The 20,491-nt window shown below is 37.5% G+C and overlaps 1 protein-coding gene across 1 annotated transcript in view; it reads left to right on the forward strand.

Moving 5' to 3' along the window:
- Gp210 (nucleoporin 210) overlaps window positions 1–20,491 on the forward strand; it is a 461,410-nt gene that overhangs the window by 61,738 nt on the left and 379,181 nt on the right. Inside the window, exon 3 of the mRNA XM_067145468.2 lies at window positions 9,236–9,447. Within this exon, the coding sequence (XP_067001569.2) occupies window positions 9,236–9,447 (212 nt within the window). The remainder of the gene's footprint in view (window positions 1–9,235; window positions 9,448–20,491) is intronic.

Below are 20,491 nucleotides of genomic sequence, written 5' to 3' on the forward strand. Positions count from 1 at the left end.
GAAACGACATTCGCAAGGGACGGAATACTGAATTTCCATAATCAACACATGTGGAGTGATACAAATCCTCACGCAGTCATCCAATCTTCTCATCAATAGAGGTTCGCCATTAACATCTGGGCAGGCATTGTTCGTGATTTCTTGTTAGGTCCCTACGTTCTTCCGAATAGGCTTACTGGACAGAACTACACGAATTTCTTGTGTACTGCATTGCCTGATTACTTGGAAAACATGCCACTTGCATCCCGTCAACAAATGTTTTTCATGCATGATGGTGCTCCCGCACATTTCAGTCTGCCTGCCCGCAGGTACCTGAATGCCCATTTTCCTGAGCGTTGGATAGGTAGAGTATAACCGATTGCTTGGCCACCACGCTTTCCTGACTTGAACCCTCTTGACTTTTACCTGTGAGGACACGTTAAGTCTCTATGGTATGCGACTCCTGATCCAATTTAAGTAATTTTATGTGAGCGCAATGTGACATCCTGTCAGGCAGTACGCACTACACCAGGCATTCTTGATTGCGTGCATAACTGCATGCGACGACGAGCGGCGGCTGGTATTCAAGCTGAAGGTCGTCACTTTGAATATTTCCTCTGATACGTGCTCAAAGTGTTTCAGCTGCCATTACAGACGTTCGGTGTAAATGTACAGAAGTTTGAATAAATCTGTAAGTATACGTTTCCAGACCCATGTTGTTATAACTTTTTTTTCTTCTGTCTACGTGAGGAATCCATTCCTTAATTTTTGCCATTTAGTTTTGGTACATCCTGTATTCTTCAAAATTCATCACAATTTGTCATTTCGGAATTACCTATTAAGCTAAGTCTCCCATTGTATCTATCATGTTGCCCTGATTAATCTCCAAATATTTTAGCACCTAGAATTCTTGGATACTGCATATAATGAACTACTGTCCCATATATCTGGGCCAAATGAAACCGTAATACACACACAAACATGAAGCGAGACCCTACAGAACCAATAACCAATACAGTGAGACTGAACTCATGAACAGTACGAATGAAATAGTAAGAAATCATAGACACAAAGATATGGTTAACCCGTAGTACACAGAACAATATACACAAACAACAGACATGTATGCAAACAAAAACATGGTAGAAATCCTGAAAGGAAAGCAGGGATAAGAAATGTTGGGTGATGCTCCTCTGCTGAGATTCTGGGCTCGAACTGCTACTCCTTGGGAACATATTCCATTGCGACACCTGTAATGCTATTAGGTTACAGGTTATAGAATTCATTCCGTATTGATGGTTAAACTTTCACAATAATACAAAAATCCTCCTATTCAATACATTTTTCATCTGCTGAGTTGAAGATTTTATTCCACCCAAGCATGTTTTGAGTCCATTTGAGTCATCCTCAGTGGATTATTCTAGAATTAAAACATTATGAAATATTACTGTTTATAGAGTATATTGCTAAAAATTCATAGTTCTTAAAATTATCTACATAATTTTATTTTTGTGTAAGCTCCATATGGCATACTAGTAAAAGTGTAGGAATAAAAACAATATTGTGAGTTAGTCTCTTGTGACATGAAATTAATTTCATTTTGTTGATCCGTATTGATGATTTACTACTTTCAATAGGATGGGCAGGTCCATCTATTCAATACCATATGTTATTATATTATTATTGTTTATTATACATTGGGACTAGTTTCAACCTTTCCTTGAGGTCATCTTCAGCCTAGATACATCGTTTGGGGAAGATATAACTAGAGCCCTGCGCGGATATACAAAATAATATCCGCATCCGCACCCACATCCGTGAATGGTTATCCGCGGATATTGTAAATATTTAACTACGGTATATTACACCCAAGATATTGAAATGGATAGATCTGTTAACATAATACAATAGGCCTGACACTTGGCACCAGAACCCCTACAGTCACAGTTTCATGAGGGACTTCCTTGACCCTTGTTCCTTACTTCCATTGAGGACAGGAGCCAGCTAGGCTTAGGTCAGATTTTTGGCTTTATGATCTCAAGGCTCTTTATATATCACTATTTTCCCATACCAGTGTCAAGGGTCACCTAACCACAAACAAAAATAAGAGTATACCTGAGTGAAAATCTTATCCGCACTGCTATAAAGATTGTATTCTCCAAGACACTAACTTCGCGGATATCTGCATCCGTGCAGGGCTCTAGATATAACATGCATACACACTTAACTTAATCTAATATGTCACATGTAGTATATGTACGACTATTAACATTTATTAAATTTAAAGTCCATTTTATTTGATGTATTTGTATATATGTCTTAAGGCCACGGCCGCTTCCTTCCCACTCCTGCGCCTTTCCTATCCCATCGTCGCCATAAGGCCTATCTGAGTAGGTGTGACATAAAGACGGTTGTAAAAAAAACATACATCTTAACATTCCATTGGGTTGATATTATCTCTATAAAACATGATGATGTGGTTCTAAAAAATGTTTTTCAAAATATGGACATTAAACATTCCAATTGACAAAATTACTACAACACTTCAAAATATTTCTCTTGGGATTATTTTGAACATATCAGGTGTGTTGTTGCCTGTAATATTCATAAAATATAAGTGCATTTGATCGTAAGACACCTTTTGTGTACGTACTGTACACAATCAAATGTGGGGTAAATACAATACATACAGTACTAGAATGTTCTTTAATATACTTTTTTTTTGTACTTTGTCTTTATGCCTTATTGTAATATGAAAATATTTGGAATTGATTGTTATGATGAACACTTTTTCCTTATTTATAATAATAGACCCTCTCCCCCTGTGGGTGGGGGCAGTAGAATAACACCCACGGTATCCCCTGCCTGTCGTAAGGGGCGACTAAAAGGGGCCCCACGGGCTCTGAACTTTGGAGTGTGGGTTGGCGACCACGGGGCCCTTAGCTGAGTCCTGGTATTGCTTCCACTTACTTGTCCTGGGCTCCTCACTTTCATCTATCCTATCTGACCTCTCTTGGTCAACTCTTGTTCTTTTCCAACCCCTACGCTATTAGGTTTGCGAGGGCTAGGGAGTCTTTCATTTTCACGCCCTTCGTGGCCCTTGTCTTCCTATGGCCGATATCTTCATTTTTCGAAGTGTCGGATCCCTTCCATTTTTTTCCACTCCGCAAATTCATCATTCATCAATTCATATTTCATTAATCATCCTTCCAGATCACATCTGGAATGGTAAACCCTGACTACGGTCAGAAATATTGATCATTGATCAGATAATCAGCCAAATATGATTAGTCTTCTCACGAATAAATCCACCGGTTTGGACATACAAAATCAGCAGGTCCTAAGAAAGACACCACTCGGATACGGTGGGGTGTCACGTAGAAGATCAAGGCGAGTCGGAGCGCCTGGAAGCCCAACGGATGACATGCAGACACATACGGTTAAGAAAGGACTGAAATTCAATAAACCAGGACAATTTTCATTTTTTGCAACATTAAATATCAATTCAATTATGAAACTTGGCAAGTTAAAACATTTAACAGATGTATTGGACCAGATAACAGCTCTTCAAGAATTGCGCAATACAGATCAGGACCCATTACAATCAGGAGGATATCGCCTTTACAAAGGTCCTCCAGGGAAAAGAGTGATGAAGATTGTTCCTCAATTTGGAGTAGGATTCTTGGTACATAACAGCGTATTAGATTCAATTGAAGCTTTTTCTTCGACCTCCCCAAGAATGGCACTCCTAACGGTTAAAGTAGAGAATAAAACATACACATTGATAAATGTCCATGCCCCAACGAATGACAAAAATAACAAAGAAAAGAAAGAAACAGAAAAATTTTGGGAAGAATTCGACCAGTTTATTTCAGGTATCCCTGATACACATATTAAAATTTTACTTGGTGACTTTAATGCTAAAATAGGTAAAGAAAAATGATTTCGTACAGTAGTGGGTAAATGGCCAGCGCATAAATTTACAAATAAAAATGGTCAAAGATTAATTGATCTTTGTATAGATCATGGATTAATTTTGGAATCTACAAGGTTTAAAAGAAGACCACACAAACTAATGACTTGGAAATGCCCTAATATTAAATTGGGGGAGTTCCAGATTGACCATGTGGCCATGGACAAGAATTATCACAAAGAAATTTATAATGTGAAAGTACTCTGTGGGGTAGACATAGATTCAGATCACTATATTTCCAAGATTAAAATAAAATTAACGCCAAAAAAGAAGAACAAAATATCCAAATCCAATAGGAGGAAGAAGTATGACCCTAGTTATTTAATTAATAATAAACTGTATTTTGAAAGATCTAAAACTCCTCTAAGCCACAATTTGGGGACGGTAATTGAAAAATTAAAAACCATTGCTGAAGAAATTGCTCCTGTTAAAAAACGAAAGAAACATGCTTGGTGGAATGTGGAGTGTGACACAGCGATTCAAAACAGGCACAAAGCATGGTTGAATGATCAACAAAAGAGAACAGAAAAGTCCCGTGAAGAACTAAATAATGCTAGAAAACAAACAGCCAAAGAAATCAGAAGGGTTAAGAGAAATTATCACAAAGAATCATTAAACACCATAGATGAAGCATTCATACAACATAAGATGAGGGATTTTTATAAAACGTTTTGACAATACCAATCAAAGTATATCCACCAACACTTATGATGAGAAATACAAATGGAAAACTGGCACTTGGTAACCAAGAGAATGCAGTAATATTAGCTCATTACTTTCAAGAATTACTTAATAGCAAAGAACCAACACAATACCTAGAGTATGACCTTCATTCAAAAAATAAAACACCAATAGAAAAGGTTATACCACCAGATTACAATGAAGTGTTGAAAGCCATCGATTCACTTAAAAATTACAAAGCTTCAGGGGAGAATCAACTAACTGCAGAAATATGGAAGAATGCTAATTCACAAACCATTCAGAATTTACATAAATACCTCATAGACATTTGGAATACTGAAAAAATGCCCGAAGAGTGGACTATGGCGATAATACACCCTTTACATAAGAAAGGTGATAGATCAGATCCCAACAATTATCGGGGGATATCATTGCTGGATATTACTTACAAAATTTTTTCAAAGTTATTATACATGAGAATTCAAGAACAACTTGACTGTGAACTTGGAGAATACCAAGGAGGCTTTCGTCCAGGGAGAAGCTGTCCAGATCAAATAATCAGTTTAAAGTGGATTATGAAGCATCATAGGGTTAGAAACAAAAAGTTAGTTATCACTTTTGTTGTATCCATCGTGAGTCATTATTGAATATCCTAAAAGAATTTGGTTTACGTCGAAAACTTATTCACCTTATTGGAATTACCCTTAAGAACACTAAATCTAAAGTCAGATTTAGAAATGAACTCTCAAAGCCATTTGACATTAATACTGGACTTCGGCAGGGAGATGGACTCTCACCATTATTGTTTAACTGTGTGTTGGAAAAAATCGTGCGGGAATGGAATAAGATTTGTCAACCTAACATCAAGATTGGCAGAAAAATAAGACTCAATTGTTTAGCATTCACTGATGATCTTGCACTACTTGCTAATGATATGGAAGAAGCTCAATTGCAAATAGAAGAACTTGATAACATAGCAAGAAAAGTTGGATTGCAAATTTCATATGAAAAAAACAGAAATAATGCCAACCTTCCCTGTTACAGCACCAACCATTACCTTAGCCAATATCAAACAAATTAAAATTGTGAATAAGTTTAAATATCTTGGTGAAATTATAACTTGGAACACCACTGAAAAATCATCAATAGAAAGCAGAACATTTAAGTTAAAAAAAAGCACAACGAATTACATGGCCAACGTACAAGAAAAAATCTCTTTCAATAAATGCTAAACTTCAACATTACTGTTCCGTCATTAAACCTGAAGTGACTTATGCTTGTGAAACACTATTTAAATTGAACACCAAAGCAACAACTGATACACTGCAAAAGGTTGACAGAAGGATACTCAGAACAATCACTAAAAAACATCAGGTGGATGGACAATGGAGATTATTGCCTAATGCAGTTGGTGGGAAAGTGAATCCATAATAGATACGATGAGAAAAAGAAGAATTGCCTTTTTCTGTCATCTTTCTAGATTAAATGATAATAGGATAATAAAACAACTATTTAATTACTTTTGGAAAAGTAAAACAAAAAATAATTGGTTTAAAGAAGTTCAGAATGATTTAGAAGAGCTGAATATTACAATGACCGAGCTCGATAGCTGCAGTCGCTTAAGTGCGGCCAGTATCCAGTATTCGGGAGATAGTAGGTTCGAACCCCACTGTCGGCAGTCCTGAAAATGGTTTTCCGTGGTTTCCCATTTTCACACCAGGCAAATGCTGGGGCTGTACCTTAATGCCACGGCCGCTTCCTTCCCACTCCTAGCCCTTTCCTGTCCCATCGTCGCCGTAAGACCTATCTGTGTCGGTGCGACGTAAAACAACTAGCAAAAAAAAAAAAAAAAAAAAATACAATGAAGCAAATTGAAAATAGAGAAGAAAAAGGGATTCTCAAGAACAAACAAATAATATTATCATTAAAAACTGTACAACATAAACAATATGTCATATCTGATGAAGAAAGGGCAGCCAGGTCAGCCAGAATGAAGAGGTTTTGGGAAAGGAAGAAGATGATGCAAGCTAAATCTTCAGTTAATTCTTTGTTAACGTAAATGTATTTGGGTTTGATTTAAGTGCTCCAATGTGGCGTAAACTATGTAAATAAATAAATAAATAAATAAACCCTCTACTGTAATTCTGTGGAGACATTTTTGGTTTAAGTATGTGGGGTGTTGGTCTGCTTAATTCTTGGTAATGTTACAGTTGTATAGTTAAAATTGGATTGGTCGAAATATATTAAGATGTTCTACTGATGTGTAAGACTCTTGTCAATGTATTCTAATGTTGTTGGAGTTTTGGACAATATTTGTTTTGGGGCCGATGACCTTCGATGTTAGTCCCCTTTAAACAACAAGCATCATTATCATCATCAATATTTGTTTTAAGGAGCACTTATTATTCTTCGATTGTGATGAATGATCTTGTAACTGTTGTTGTGAATGTCTGAGGGGACATTCTCAATTTGTGGGTCTGTTGATATGATCATTCACATATTCTGTTTAGAATGTCCCCTGGTTGTCTTGTATGTCTATGTGTGATCTCACTCCAGCATTAACTGAGTGACTTATCCTCTTGTGTATTTTCCCCTGTGGGTGGGGCAGTAGAATAACACCCACACTATCCCCTGCCTGTTGTAAGAGACGACTAAAAAGGGCCTCAGGGGCTCTGAACTTTGGAGCGTGGGTTGGTGACCACAGGGGCCCTTAGCTGCGTCTTGGCATTGCTTCCACTTCTGCCAGGCTCCTCACTTTCGTCTATCCTATCCGGCCTCTCTTGGTCAACTCTTGTTCATTTCCGACCCCGATGGTATTGGAGTACTCGAGGCCTAGCGAGTCTTTCATTTTCATGCTCTTCATGGCCCTTGTCTTCCTTTCGCTGATACCTTCATTTTTCGAAGTGTCGATCCCCTTCAATTTTTTCTCTCTGATTAGTGTTATATAGAGGATGGTTGCCTAGTTGTACTTCCTCTTAAAACAATAATCACCACGACCAGTACTCTTGTGTATATGTAAAATGACATCGTAATATATTTGTAATGTTCATCTTCAATTTCTGCTGTGGTCAGGTTATGACTAGTGCCCTGCGCGGATATACAAAAGAACATCCGCATCTGCACTTCCTTCATCCGCATCCACGAATAGTTATCCGCATCCTCAAATGGTTATCCACGAATATTATAAATATTTACCTATAGTATATTACACCCAAGATTTTGAAACGGATAAATCTATTAACATAATACAATAGGCCTGACATATGGCACCAGAACCCCTACGGTCACAGGTTTATGAGGGATTTTCTCTTGCTACAACTACCGGCGTATTGACCTTTGTTCCTTTCTTCCACTAATTGCTGGCAGAAGCCAGTTGGGCTTAGGTCAGATTTACAACTTTATGGTCTCAAGGCTCTATATATCACCATTCTCCTATACCTAACCACAAGCAAGAGTATACCTGAGTGAAAATCAATAAACATCATTATTTGGAAATTATCAGCAAAATTATCCGCACTGGCATACAGTTTGTATCCGCCAAGACTGTAAATTAGCAGATATCCCCATCCGTGCAGGGCTCTAGTTATAACCTGTTTAAACATGTCAATCCTGTGGCTATAGTTGATTTGTTACACAGGTGGGAACTACAAATACCTAACTAGAATTGGCACTAAGCTTTTGTGATTAGATCCATCAACGATCACAGACACATACTTAGCATCTTTAAGTTCTGATTCTCCTTTATGCATGCATATGACAGTAAAACGTTCATTAAAATAAACTCGCATTTTGTCATGGAACACATGAATTTCATCTCAGTGATCAAATGGCTTCATTTTTGCACCTTCGTAGATGTGTTTTCCTTCAGATTTTCAGATTTTTGGAGAAAGTACACTTTCCACACACTTGTATCTCAAACGAAGCAAACAACAGACTGTGGGGCTCAGTGAAGCAAGCTTGCTATGCCAAGCATTAAAGCTGTTCCCGGGTGGTAGCTACTGAAATGTGAGAGCTAGCAGAAGTCAGTGATCATATTTATTATTTCTATGATTCGATTTTCTTAGATAATCAAGTCCTGCCTAGACCTCGGTAAGAAAGTATAAAAATTTAATGGGACAAAAATGATACAAAAACAAATAAAAAAGATAAGGTTATTGTAAAGTACGGAAAGATAGTGGTTATATCTATGCCTGGCTGCGTTTGTCCTCAGGAATTAATCTGTTGCTTATTGTTAGTATAGGCCGGGTGAACATCAGGGCCATGTGCAAATCCAAATGTCGAAATGGTTTTAAATTTTTTTGACTTCCATCCTTCCAGGTGAACTGAGCATGCCTTTTTCTAGGCAGCCTTTTGTGATATTTGATCAGGAATCCAATTTAGACCTCACTATGAAGTGTTCTTTTATTGTTATTTTCTTTTCTACAGGGTAGAGGAAAATGTATTGTTGCGTATCCTCTTCTGTCTATAATGGGGACAAAGTTTTAAGTGCTTTTCTTTACACCAGTAAATAGTGATTTCTCTATGTTACTGATAACTTTCTTAGATAGAATTTTAAAAATTTCTTTGGTCACTTCAGATTGCAAAAGTTTTCCTTTCTTTCAGGTAATGAATTTACAACTTTAGAAGGTGTTGAATTTGAATGGACTATCAGTTCATGGAGTACTCGATCAGGTCCCTCTGTGTCGAATGTTCTGCGTTTTATATCATTTGCTGAATCACCGTACGAGACGCCTCATAGTGTAAAGGCATTGGATGGTACTGGCAAACGTGGGCACATAGTCTTGTTGGAGGGGCTCAGGACTGGTACTGGTAAGGTGTGTATTGTCTTTTTCTGGTAACAGTAAGTTCCTTTGGTAGAGGTGTACAGTGGATAAGAAAAAGCATGCTAATTAACTATATACAGAGTGCTCCACTAGCCCCTCATAATTCATGAAGATATGCAATGCATCTAATACTGTTAGTCCTTAAAGTTGATATTGCTCGGTTTGCTGCATACATGTCAAGAATGTAAAATGAGCTAATCTTGCACAGAAAAAAGACTCTGCAGTTGTATGAAGATGAATGGACCATTTCACAGATGTGCGTTTTATTATGTGCTGTTATAATACATGTATTGCTAAATACAGTCATGTCAAAGACTGTGTAAAGTGATCTGTTGTGATAGAAGCTAAATTCAATGTCTGCTCTCGAGTCGCATTTCTTGATATGGGCACCACAATAACTGAACTTCATAATTAGTCCATATTGTCAACCTTGAGCAAGTTTTAAGAGTGTTTGAGTAAACTACACCTTTGCAATACTTAACCCTTTGAGTGCCGAGGAGTGCACTTGTGCTCCTCCCGACTCCCGCAAAAATTGCCGGGAGCGTGATTACGCTCTTCTCGCTAGTGTCTTAATAAACACTAATTACTGAGTATTGTTTCGTTGATGGGTGGAAAAACTGGTTGTTGTAGGATAATAAAGGCACAGAATTTTCATTATTGCATGCAGATTGTCACTACGTTTGCTTGTTCGAGTTTTATGACTGCTTGAACTTGGTGTATGTTTTATGAAGTGTCGCTAAGTAACTAGTGAAAATGGCAGCATAGCATGATGCTGATGATGATGTGTGCACGAACAATGCAGAGTTAGTGGAGTATTTGAACACTTCACCCTTTAATGGGAGTAATTCTGAGAATAATGACTCGGACAGTGACAGTAGTGAGGTTATGGCAGGAACTGCGCATGTAAGTGCTGCGAATATATCTGAAAGCTTGGAGGATTCCAAATTTAGTGATGGAGCAAATGACGGACCTGATAATGAGGATAACGGTGATGGTGATAGCAGTAATGCTCCCCAAAAATCTGTGTTTCGAGAGGTTGTCATAGGGAGTGATTCTCGTTATCACCCTGTACCTGTCTACTTGGAAAATCCAGGTCCAAAGCATGTCCCGCCTTGAAAGGCGAAACGTATTTCGCATTTTTATCTCTTCTTTACTCAGGCTCTGTGACAGCTAATGGTGACAGAAACTAATAGATATGCTACTCTATTCTTGAGGTCAGCACGACAATTGAAGCCGAATCCATGCGTAAAGCAGTGGCGGCCTGTTATTCTAAAGGAAATGAAAGGTTTTATCGCTGTATTGTTAGAGATGGGAATTACTCGCAGACCAACAATATCTTCATACTGGAACACTGATTCTCGAGTCATCCTATGGTTTTCAAAGATGTTCTCAAGGAACAGATTCCAGCTAATACTGAAATTCTTCCACCTTGTTAATAGTGATTCATTGTTTCCACCAGGCCATGAGAAATATGACCCATGTGCTCGCTTCAGTCCTCTTGTGGATCACGCCAACAATTTGTTCAGACACCATTACACTTCTCGCCAACACCTTAGCATTGACGAGTTACTTGTTGGAACAAGAAGTAATTCCTTTTTGTTGCAGTATCTTAAGAAAAAAAAAAAAAAAAAAAATCACAAATGGGGGGATAAAATTCTGGATGCTGTGCGATTCAATATCACATTATTGTTTGGGTTTCTTCCTCTACCGCGGAGCAAAGAGCAATGTTGATAAGAAAAAATGTACAGAAACATGGTTTAGCTTTTCTTGTTGTGACTAAATTACTGACGATAGGCAACTACCTACTAAAGGGCTATCATGTGGTAACGGACAATTTCTTTATTATGATTAGTCTGGCCCAGCATTTTTTTCTAAGGGCATATACTTCACAGCTACTCTCCGGCAAAACAGGAAGGATATCCCTTCAGAACTGAAAGGTAAATTTGCTATTGGTGAGGCTAGGTACTTTAGAAAGGATGAGCTGGCTGCCGGAAGAAAAATCGAAAAAACATCCAGTTTTGTTCTTGTCCACGCATTCCATTGCTGAAAGCAAGAGACCAAGAAGGAACAGACCTCCTAAAGAGGTAATGAAACCAACAATTATACACCAGTACAACAAATTTATAGGGGGTGTTGATGGTTCGATATGATGCTATACACTCAAGTTTTGGAAGAAGGTTCTTTTCAACATTTGCAAGAATAGTGCTGAATGCATAAATTATCTGTAAGGAAAACTCCTCTACCAAGAAAATTATGAGGTTAAAATTTACATCTTCCATTATTCTTGAACACGAAAATGACTGGATGTCGGAAAAGAACCTCTTTTCTCCAGCACAACATTCGACAGATCCAAGTTCTCCTGGAGTGCTACTGAAAAAACTTCTGGGACATAACCTAAAAACGATGTGCCGTGTGTAGCAAAAAAGATGGTGGACCAGTAAAGAGATCCCATTAACAGTGCGTAAAGTGCAAACGGGGGCTCTGCCCATTATGCTTGGGTGTCCACAAGTGTTAAAAGTGGTAGTGACTGAAAAAGTGTAAATACATACATGATTTTCATGTAGTGTTAAAATAATTTCAATAAATACTAGGCAGAATATCTCAGATTTCTTGTACATCTGACTACAAGCAAGTACACATCATAAGACATCCTAACACATCTTTCTACGTATTTCAGGTAATTTTTGTAGGTCTGAACTTGAAAAATATAATCTGCTCCATGCTAAATCCCAGGAAAAAAAACATTTTCTTCCTTAAATGTGACCATAGTTGGAATTATTTGCCATCAATATCAGTACAGTAAGCAGACCTGGCCAACAGCTGGAAACTGCAGATGGTGATGATGATGATGATGATGATCAATACAGTCAAACTTTCTGAGCAATTTGGGATAGGTAATAATCAATTATCTGGATTTAGAATTAGGAGAATTATGGTTCATCTTGTTCAGACTTGCAATTTGTTCGTAAAGCGGGTGGCATTCTTAGCATGGCGTGGCACTAAGAGGGTTAAATTTTTTATTCTTTTTTATATTTAGGAAAGGGACATGTTTCTCATCTATATTTGAGAGCTATCTTCAGCGTAATGACAAAAGTATGGTAAGATTCATGGCAGTTCGTAACAAACTGCTACAATAAATACATCCAAAATTTCTCGAGTTACGCATAACTCCATATTTTCTTGTGGTGACCATGCTAACCAAGCAAACAGAACAACTAACACATAGTTGAATATCAAGATAAGGATCTCAAAAATTAGTAAATATTTGAACCCCACTGTCGGCAGCCCTGAAGATAGTTTTCTGTGTTTTCCCATTTTCACACCAGGCGAATCCTGGGGGCTGTACCTTAATTAAGGCCATGGCCACTTCCTTCCCACTCCTAGTCCTTTCCTATCTCATCGTTGCCATAAGACCTATCAGTGTCTTAGCGACGAAAATTATTTTATAAAACAAAAATTGGCAAAGACATAACTTTCCTTAAAAATTGTTTAACTAATGACCTTGTTCCTAAATAATTGGACTTTGTGCAGAAAAATCAAAAACTTTCATATTGCCAGTATAAAACCCAATAAAAATCTAATGCATTGTGGCTTAGGAATAGGGTGACCAACCGTCCAGCATTTGCTGGACATGTCCTTGTCTTTCATGCTTATCCTCTGTCCGGCAGGCATTTATTATTTGCTATTAAATGTCCGGCTTTTTATATGTTGTATTCTTAGTCATTCAGTTTCCTATTGTTTTCTCTGTTGCAAAGCTGTTTTTGTTGCACTTCCTGTATCTCAGTCCATATTCTGGATATCCCTATCAGACTACGTCATTTACTCAATAATAAATCATATCTTAAGTTAGAGCTGTCTATAGGGCCTATCACCAAAATGGGGACACCGCCCGACGTAATCTGAACATGCTCGGTTGGGGCCGGGGAATTCTCGGCGGGGATTCACCAGTCAAGTAATGCTGGCTGCGGTATTACGTAGTTTTGTTTTTGTGCTAGTTGGATTCGGACCTTCTGAGTGAGTGGAGTGTTTGTGATTTTATTATGAAATTTGAATAATATCAGTATGTCATCACTCAAAAGTGGCGAGGCACAAAAGAGGAAATATAAGTTCTCGGAGAAACTGAAATAGAAGTACCCTTGTTTTAGAGAGGGACGCAACGAAAGTGAGGTGAAATGTTATTTGTAACTGTTATGTAACTGTTGGAAACAAAGGTGCAGGTGATCTCGAGAGTCATAGAGAAAAGCATAGAAAAACAATTAGAAGCAGTTCTTCTAGCAGTAATGTATATTCATTTTTCCCGATTAAACATCCCCCACTAGACAGAAAAGTTCGGGCAACAGAGGCAACGTTGGCATGTCACACTGTTTCTCACCATCAGTCGTATAGGTCTATGGACTGCACATCAAAGTTGGACAAAGTGCTGTTTGCAGATTGTGAGATTGCTAACAAAATGTCATGCGCTAGAACCAAAACTGAAGATATCATAAGTAATGTAATCGCCGCTCATTCCATTGACATTATCACTAAAACATTGAATAATAGTATTCCTTTGTTCGGAGTGGGTAGTGATGCTAGCAACCATGATGCTTCGAAGCTTTTTCTTATTGTTATACAATATTTCGACTATAAAGAAAATGTATTCAAACTAAAGTCTTAGAACTACAAACATGTCCTAATGAAACTTCAGAGACAATGTACAATTATGTTTCCAAGATTTTAAAGAAGCATAATATTTCTGCTAAATGTATTGCTTTTAGTGGAGGCAATGCAAATGTAAATTTTGGAGGGATTAATCGTAGAGAAGGCAAAAACGTATTTACAGCACTTAAAAGTAAATTAAATGAACATATAATCGCGGTTGGATGTCCAGCACATGTATTGCATAATTGTTTGCAACAAGGTGCTGATGTACTGCCAGTTGATGTAGTGAGTATACTTTCAAAAGTCTTCAATTATTTCCATATCTATACAATTCGCACTGAACTACTCAAAGAATTCTGCAAGTTTGTTGAAATAAATTATGAACAGCTTTTGTGTCACAGCAAAACAAGGTGGTTAAGTTTGTTTCCTGCAATAGAAAGAATGCTAAAACTGTTTGCAGCTCTAAAGTCGTACTTTCTTCGTCAGCCTTCAAATTCTGTTCCTGCTATAATTAGGTCCTTTTTTGAAAATGAGTTTTTTGAACTTTACCTGTGGTTTGTTCATTCCACAATGCACATTTTTCACAACAAAATTTCATACATTGAAAAAGAAACGCTCTCTATAGCAGAAGTTTGTGATATATTAGGTTCAACTCTGGCCTCACTGAATGATAGGATGGAAAATAAATTCATACCTCTTAAAGTCAAAAAGTTTCTGAAATCCATCACTGAAAATGGCTTCGAAAGAGAATGCATTGCATTTGTAGAACATGTTGTTGGTTTTTATGAAACATGCATTCAATATCTGTTAAAGTGGTGTAACCCTATGATGGAAGAATTTAAATGTTTCCAATGGATGAAGCTTCATAGTATGAAAGACATTCAGTTTGAAGATGTTCTTCCTTGTCTCGAGTATTTGCGCTCTAAAGGTGTGGAGATAGACGATTCTAAACTTTTTGATCAATTTTGCAATGTTCAGAATTACACTAGGAGTTCCGAAATTAATAAATCATACAACATTAGATAAGCAGTGATGTGAGTTTTTCAAATATAGCCCTGACATTGAAACGTTTAGTGAGCTGCTTAAAATTTGTCAGCTTTATTTCGCTATTCCAGGTTGCAATGCAACCATTGAAAGTGTGTTTTCCCTGATTAATACACAGTGGTCAGAAGAAAGAAACCGTTTGCTGACCGAGTTTGTTAAGGGTATTATAATAGTGAAGTACAACTTTAAAAACATGTCATGTGGGGAGTTATACAGTTATTTATTACAAGAAAATAATTCATCTTTGCTGTCAAAAGTGGGTGTAGTCGATACATATCAGCATAAAATAGCTACTACTTCAGCATCTTCATCAACATAACAGTTATAAGGTATGCATTACTAAATTTTATATGTAAATATTAAAATTCCATTTGTCCTCCATTTTTAGAACATTTTTATGAAAAGTCCTTTTATTAAGAGTCTGTCCTCCATTTGAAAACTTAAGAGTTTGTCATCCTACTTAGGAATGAAATAAAATTCCTTTGTAGGAAAAAATACATTTTGAAGTCAGTTGTTTGAAGCATATCCGAGTACTGCTTCAACATTGGTCCTTTTAGAATTGGTCTCTTTTTCAGAGATCTGCGAAAACTAACATTCATAATATATTCTCCAAGAAGCAGGACATTCTAGACAAAAAAAAGTAGAAGTACTCCCCTCCCACACAACAAAATTCTTTTGATATGACCATCCTTTGAGAGCAAGTAATCCAGGTGATTCCAATGATGAACAAATCTTCCATCCCCCCCATCAAAAATCTGACTGACATGCATTTTGATGATATCGAAACTAGTATCTTTGAAAAGGTTCCCAAACACAATTGGCCCAGTTCATCTAAATTGATGAACTCAATAACTATGAAAGCGGAAGTCGAGCAAGCTATTACCAAGTTACTGTTGGAGAAGCAGGAAGAAATTAGGTTTGATGTTCGGAAATAACTACCCAATTTGATCTACTCCCACAATTCGAAAACACCCCAAATTCTTAAAACATACCTGCCAACTTTCCTGATTTAGGCAGGAGACTCCTGATTTATGACAGTTTTTCCTGCTTCCTGATTATTCTATTATTTCTCCCGATTTTAGCTAATTTTTTGGTGAACTTCAAACATTTGTTTTCAAATGCCGCCATTTCAGCATTGTACTTTAGTGACCGGAAGTCCTTCGCTCATTGATCACTTTCAAATGAAATCATCATCACTGTACGTTCCAGTTTCCCGGGAACTGTTAATGGGCATGTTCCACTTCTTCCTGTCCGTATACAACTTGTCACAGAGATCATAATCCACTGTCCATCCTCTGGTAACTAGATCAACCTTGATCATGTCCATCCATCGGGTTTTAGGCCTTCCTGCAGGTCTTTTCCCTTCCACCTGTATTTCCAAATTTATTCTAGCTGTTCTTGTAGGCTCCATTCTCATCACGTGCCCATATCACTGTAGTCTGGATGTGCTGGTTTGGTCTAATAGGGATATCTTTATTCCGGCCTTTTTCCTTACCTCCTCATTTCTTAACTTGTCCATCTTGGTCTTCTGGATGGTGGATCTAAGAAATTTCATCTCTGATGCTTGCAGTCTTCCTCTTTTTGTGATGGTGCATGCTTCAATACCATAGGTCAGTATTGGTATGAAATAGCTGTTAAACATCATCAGTTTGGCCAGTTTTGGAATTGTCATTCCATGAAAGTGTTCTTACTTGTTGGTGGAATTCTGATCCCTTTTGTACTCTGTAATTTCCTTCTGGCCAAATTATCACTGGAGATAACACTTCCAAGGTAAGGAAAACTATCCGCTGGTGGTCTCCTAGTTTTATATTTGCTGGATACCTATCTCTCTTGACTGCCATCACCACTGTCTTGGTTTCGCTGATGTTGAGATTACATTCCTGGAATTTAAATGATATATTGACGTTTATTAATACGAGAAATGCAAACGAATGTGTGATGTTTATTGAAACTTGTAAATCTCTCGATCTCGCATGCTATATTCGTTTAAACCTAGGTGGACCGTTTTATGTTTTCCTATGCTATATTCGTGTTCATTCACATCATTCTAGTCGATTCTAGAGACTAGTCGCTAGATTTGGAGTCTATTTTGGTAATTTAGTAACATAATTTCAAGGATAGTGACTAGTGACTTCTCTAGAGATTTTAGGAGCCATTTGGAGACAATTCTGGCAAATTTTAATTTATTACTTGATAAAAACTGCTTTGTGCTTCGCATAATCGCGTGGGCCCGTGATGCAAGATATTAATCTATGCATTTACTAAATAATGGCATCTAAGTGCACAACTGATTTACACGTGTGGAGCATGAGTTGATAATACTCCTGTATTGTGCAAGACATGTAGAATAAGCAGTTTTGACCAATTGTATCTCCTGATTTTTCCTGATTTTCATATCAAAATCTCTTGATTTCTGGTTTTGTATAGTTGGCAGGTATGTTTAAAAAGATCTTTAACAATCTCAAACAAAAAAATTAAATACAAACACTTAATAATTACAAAGGCCGATAAGGGGAACATTACTGTCATAATGCACAAACGTGACTATATTAAAAAAGCTGAACAAATTTTTTGGATACCACTCCTGATAAAATTCAAAGGGGTTTAAAACAAATCCTAAAAATTACATCTTTCATTCTCAGCATGAAATCCGAAAACTCATCAATATGAATCTGAGTATTCCATTAGCAAGAATTAGCCAAAAAGCCATAAAAATGGCATTCCCACGAGACCTATTATCAATTTTAAAAATGGCCGTACCTAAAAAGTCTCCAAATTTGTTAACAAGTTTTTGAAGAAACATTGTAATTTTTTCAATAAAAATCCCATTAAAAATGCTGGAGATATTTGCCAGATTTCTGCAAATCTTGTACTGCAGCCTCACTAAACTTTCCATTCATATTATATTACAACCATGGAAGCTGACATTAATGAGGAAACATTAACTGCGGATCATGGGTTTCGGAACCCAAAATCTGGCAGGAGGGGTAAGAGGGCTTATCAGGTCATTAGCAAGCGAAAACCCTCTAGAACCGCTATGAAGATGGGAACATGGAATATACGAATGCTATTGAAAGCGGGGAAACTGGATGAAGTGACAGACCAGATGAGGAAGAATGATATATATATATATGAGGTATATGTGAGACAAGAAGGGAAGGAAATGGAGACTTCTACAGCGATGAGTTTAGAGTAATTTATAGTGGCGGAGGGAAAAGAGGAAAGCATGGAGTGGCACTTATAGTAAGGGGAAAATGGTCAAATAATGTTTGCAGAACCTACCATATTAGCGACCGGTTAATGATGTAAATTAATAGTGCACCTGTGGAATTGGTAATAATTCAGACATATTTCCCAACATCGGTTCTTGACTTTGAAGAAGAGGAGACTATGTATGAAGATATTGAAGAACTATTAAAACTGACTAAAGAAAAAGATAATGTCGCAATAATGGGCGATTTTAATGCAATAGTGGGGTCCCATACAGGCAATAAGACAGTAGGGAATTTTCGCCTTGGGGGAAACATATAAAGGAGGTGAAACTTTCGTAGATTTCTACAGTCAAAATGATATGCTTATTACAAATACATTATTTGAAGTTCCTGTCAGAAGAAGGTACACGTGAAAGGCGCCAGACAAAGGATAATATACTGATGAAGCAAAGATACAGGAACTGGATAAAATCGTGCCACAGCTATTCAGGTCCTGATAGAGATAGTTAGAAGTGGAGAGTAGGACTGAAAGAAGCAACAACTTTTGAAGAACACACCAATAAAGTAGATAATGGAAGTGATGAGCCAATACAGTGGAATAACATCAAGATGGCGATAATTAAAGCAACAAATGAGCTTTTAGGAGAAAGGAAATCGGAGCCCGGAAAACTTTGGATGACAGAAGAAATACTGAACCTAATTCAAGAAAGGAATAAGCTCAGGAAGGAAAACAATGTAGATGACTATGAAAGGATTAAAAATCACATCACAACCAAATGCAGAGAAGGAAAAGAGAAATGGACCAAAGGCATTGCTGAACAGATAGAAGTTAAAAAAAAAGGGAAAATAGGATCAAGTTTATAAGAAAATCAGTGCCCTTCAGTACAAAACTAGAACAAAATCTGCAGTAGTAAAAAATAAAGAAGGAAAATTACTGATAGACAATGATAAGATTTGTGCTTGCTGGAAAGAATACATAGAAGAACTGTACGATGATAAGGACTTTAAGAATGGAAATAATCTAATTGAAGACGTCAATGAGTGTGGGAGAGAAATGGAAGGTCCTCCAATCATGAGACATGAATTTGAACATGCCCTTCGGAGTCTGAAAGAAGGAAAAGCAACCGGTGTTGATGACATCCCAGCAGAATTTCTGAAAAATTTAGGTAATAACATGAAGGACCAATTATTCAGAGTAATAAATGAATGCTTCAACAGAGGAATCGTGTCAGAAGATTTCAGCATACCTAAGATAGGAAGGGCAGTTGACTGCACCAGTTATAGAACACTATCAGTATTAACACATGCCTCCAAGATACTCATGAACCCCTTCACTCCGGTGTGGTGAGTACGGTGGCGTGACCCTCCGGATGCAAGCAGCGAGTGGCTCACTGAGCCCACTGTACGGGATCTGTGGTTAAATGTATTAAAAAACAGCTGAAAGAAACTTTTCAGTCAGGAATTAGCTGCATCGAAATTATGTTTCTTCAGATTCGGATTCTTCTTTTTCCAATTTAGTATTCTGCTTGGTGTTTGAGGCACCTGGTCTTCATCCTCATACTCTTCACCTTTAGTCGAATCATCGAAGACAAAGTGATAACTGAGTAGAAAACATGCCTGAAGTAGAAGGTGTGATTGAAGTTGTTCCATCACCAGAATCAGATGATAAATCACTACTGTTGTCATCTTTTTAAAAGTCACTAACCAACATGAAGGCAAGAGCTTCCACCTCAGTGTCTAGTGTCTAGGTCCTGGATTATACGGGAAGCTGTGGAAATACGTAGAAATCCTAACAATTTCAATAGGGACACTGGCTATCAATTAAGTAATACCTGGTTGCCAGCCAGTCAGTATTTACGTAGGTAGTTCCCTTAGCTGTCCCTTCACTATTGTTATTTCGTTTCGGTGTGTTTTCCAAATTCGTACGTTCCTCATCGCCAGATGTTTCATTCCAGGCATGTGTCAATGTGGTTATGTTACGTACACATGTTATGTGACCCTCTTAGACTATTTCTGATAGTTCGGTCAGCTTCCGCTTCGTACGCTAGCCATGTGCCACGTCCGGGAGCCATCTGGTGACGAATGAACGTACCTTTTCCACTTGTGTTATAATGTCTTCATGTCAAAAAGTCATTGTT

This window comes from Anabrus simplex, chromosome 4 (genome assembly GCF_040414725.1).
Source record: "Anabrus simplex isolate iqAnaSimp1 chromosome 4, ASM4041472v1, whole genome shotgun sequence".
Taxonomy (NCBI): Eukaryota; Metazoa; Arthropoda; class Insecta; order Orthoptera; family Tettigoniidae; genus Anabrus; species Anabrus simplex.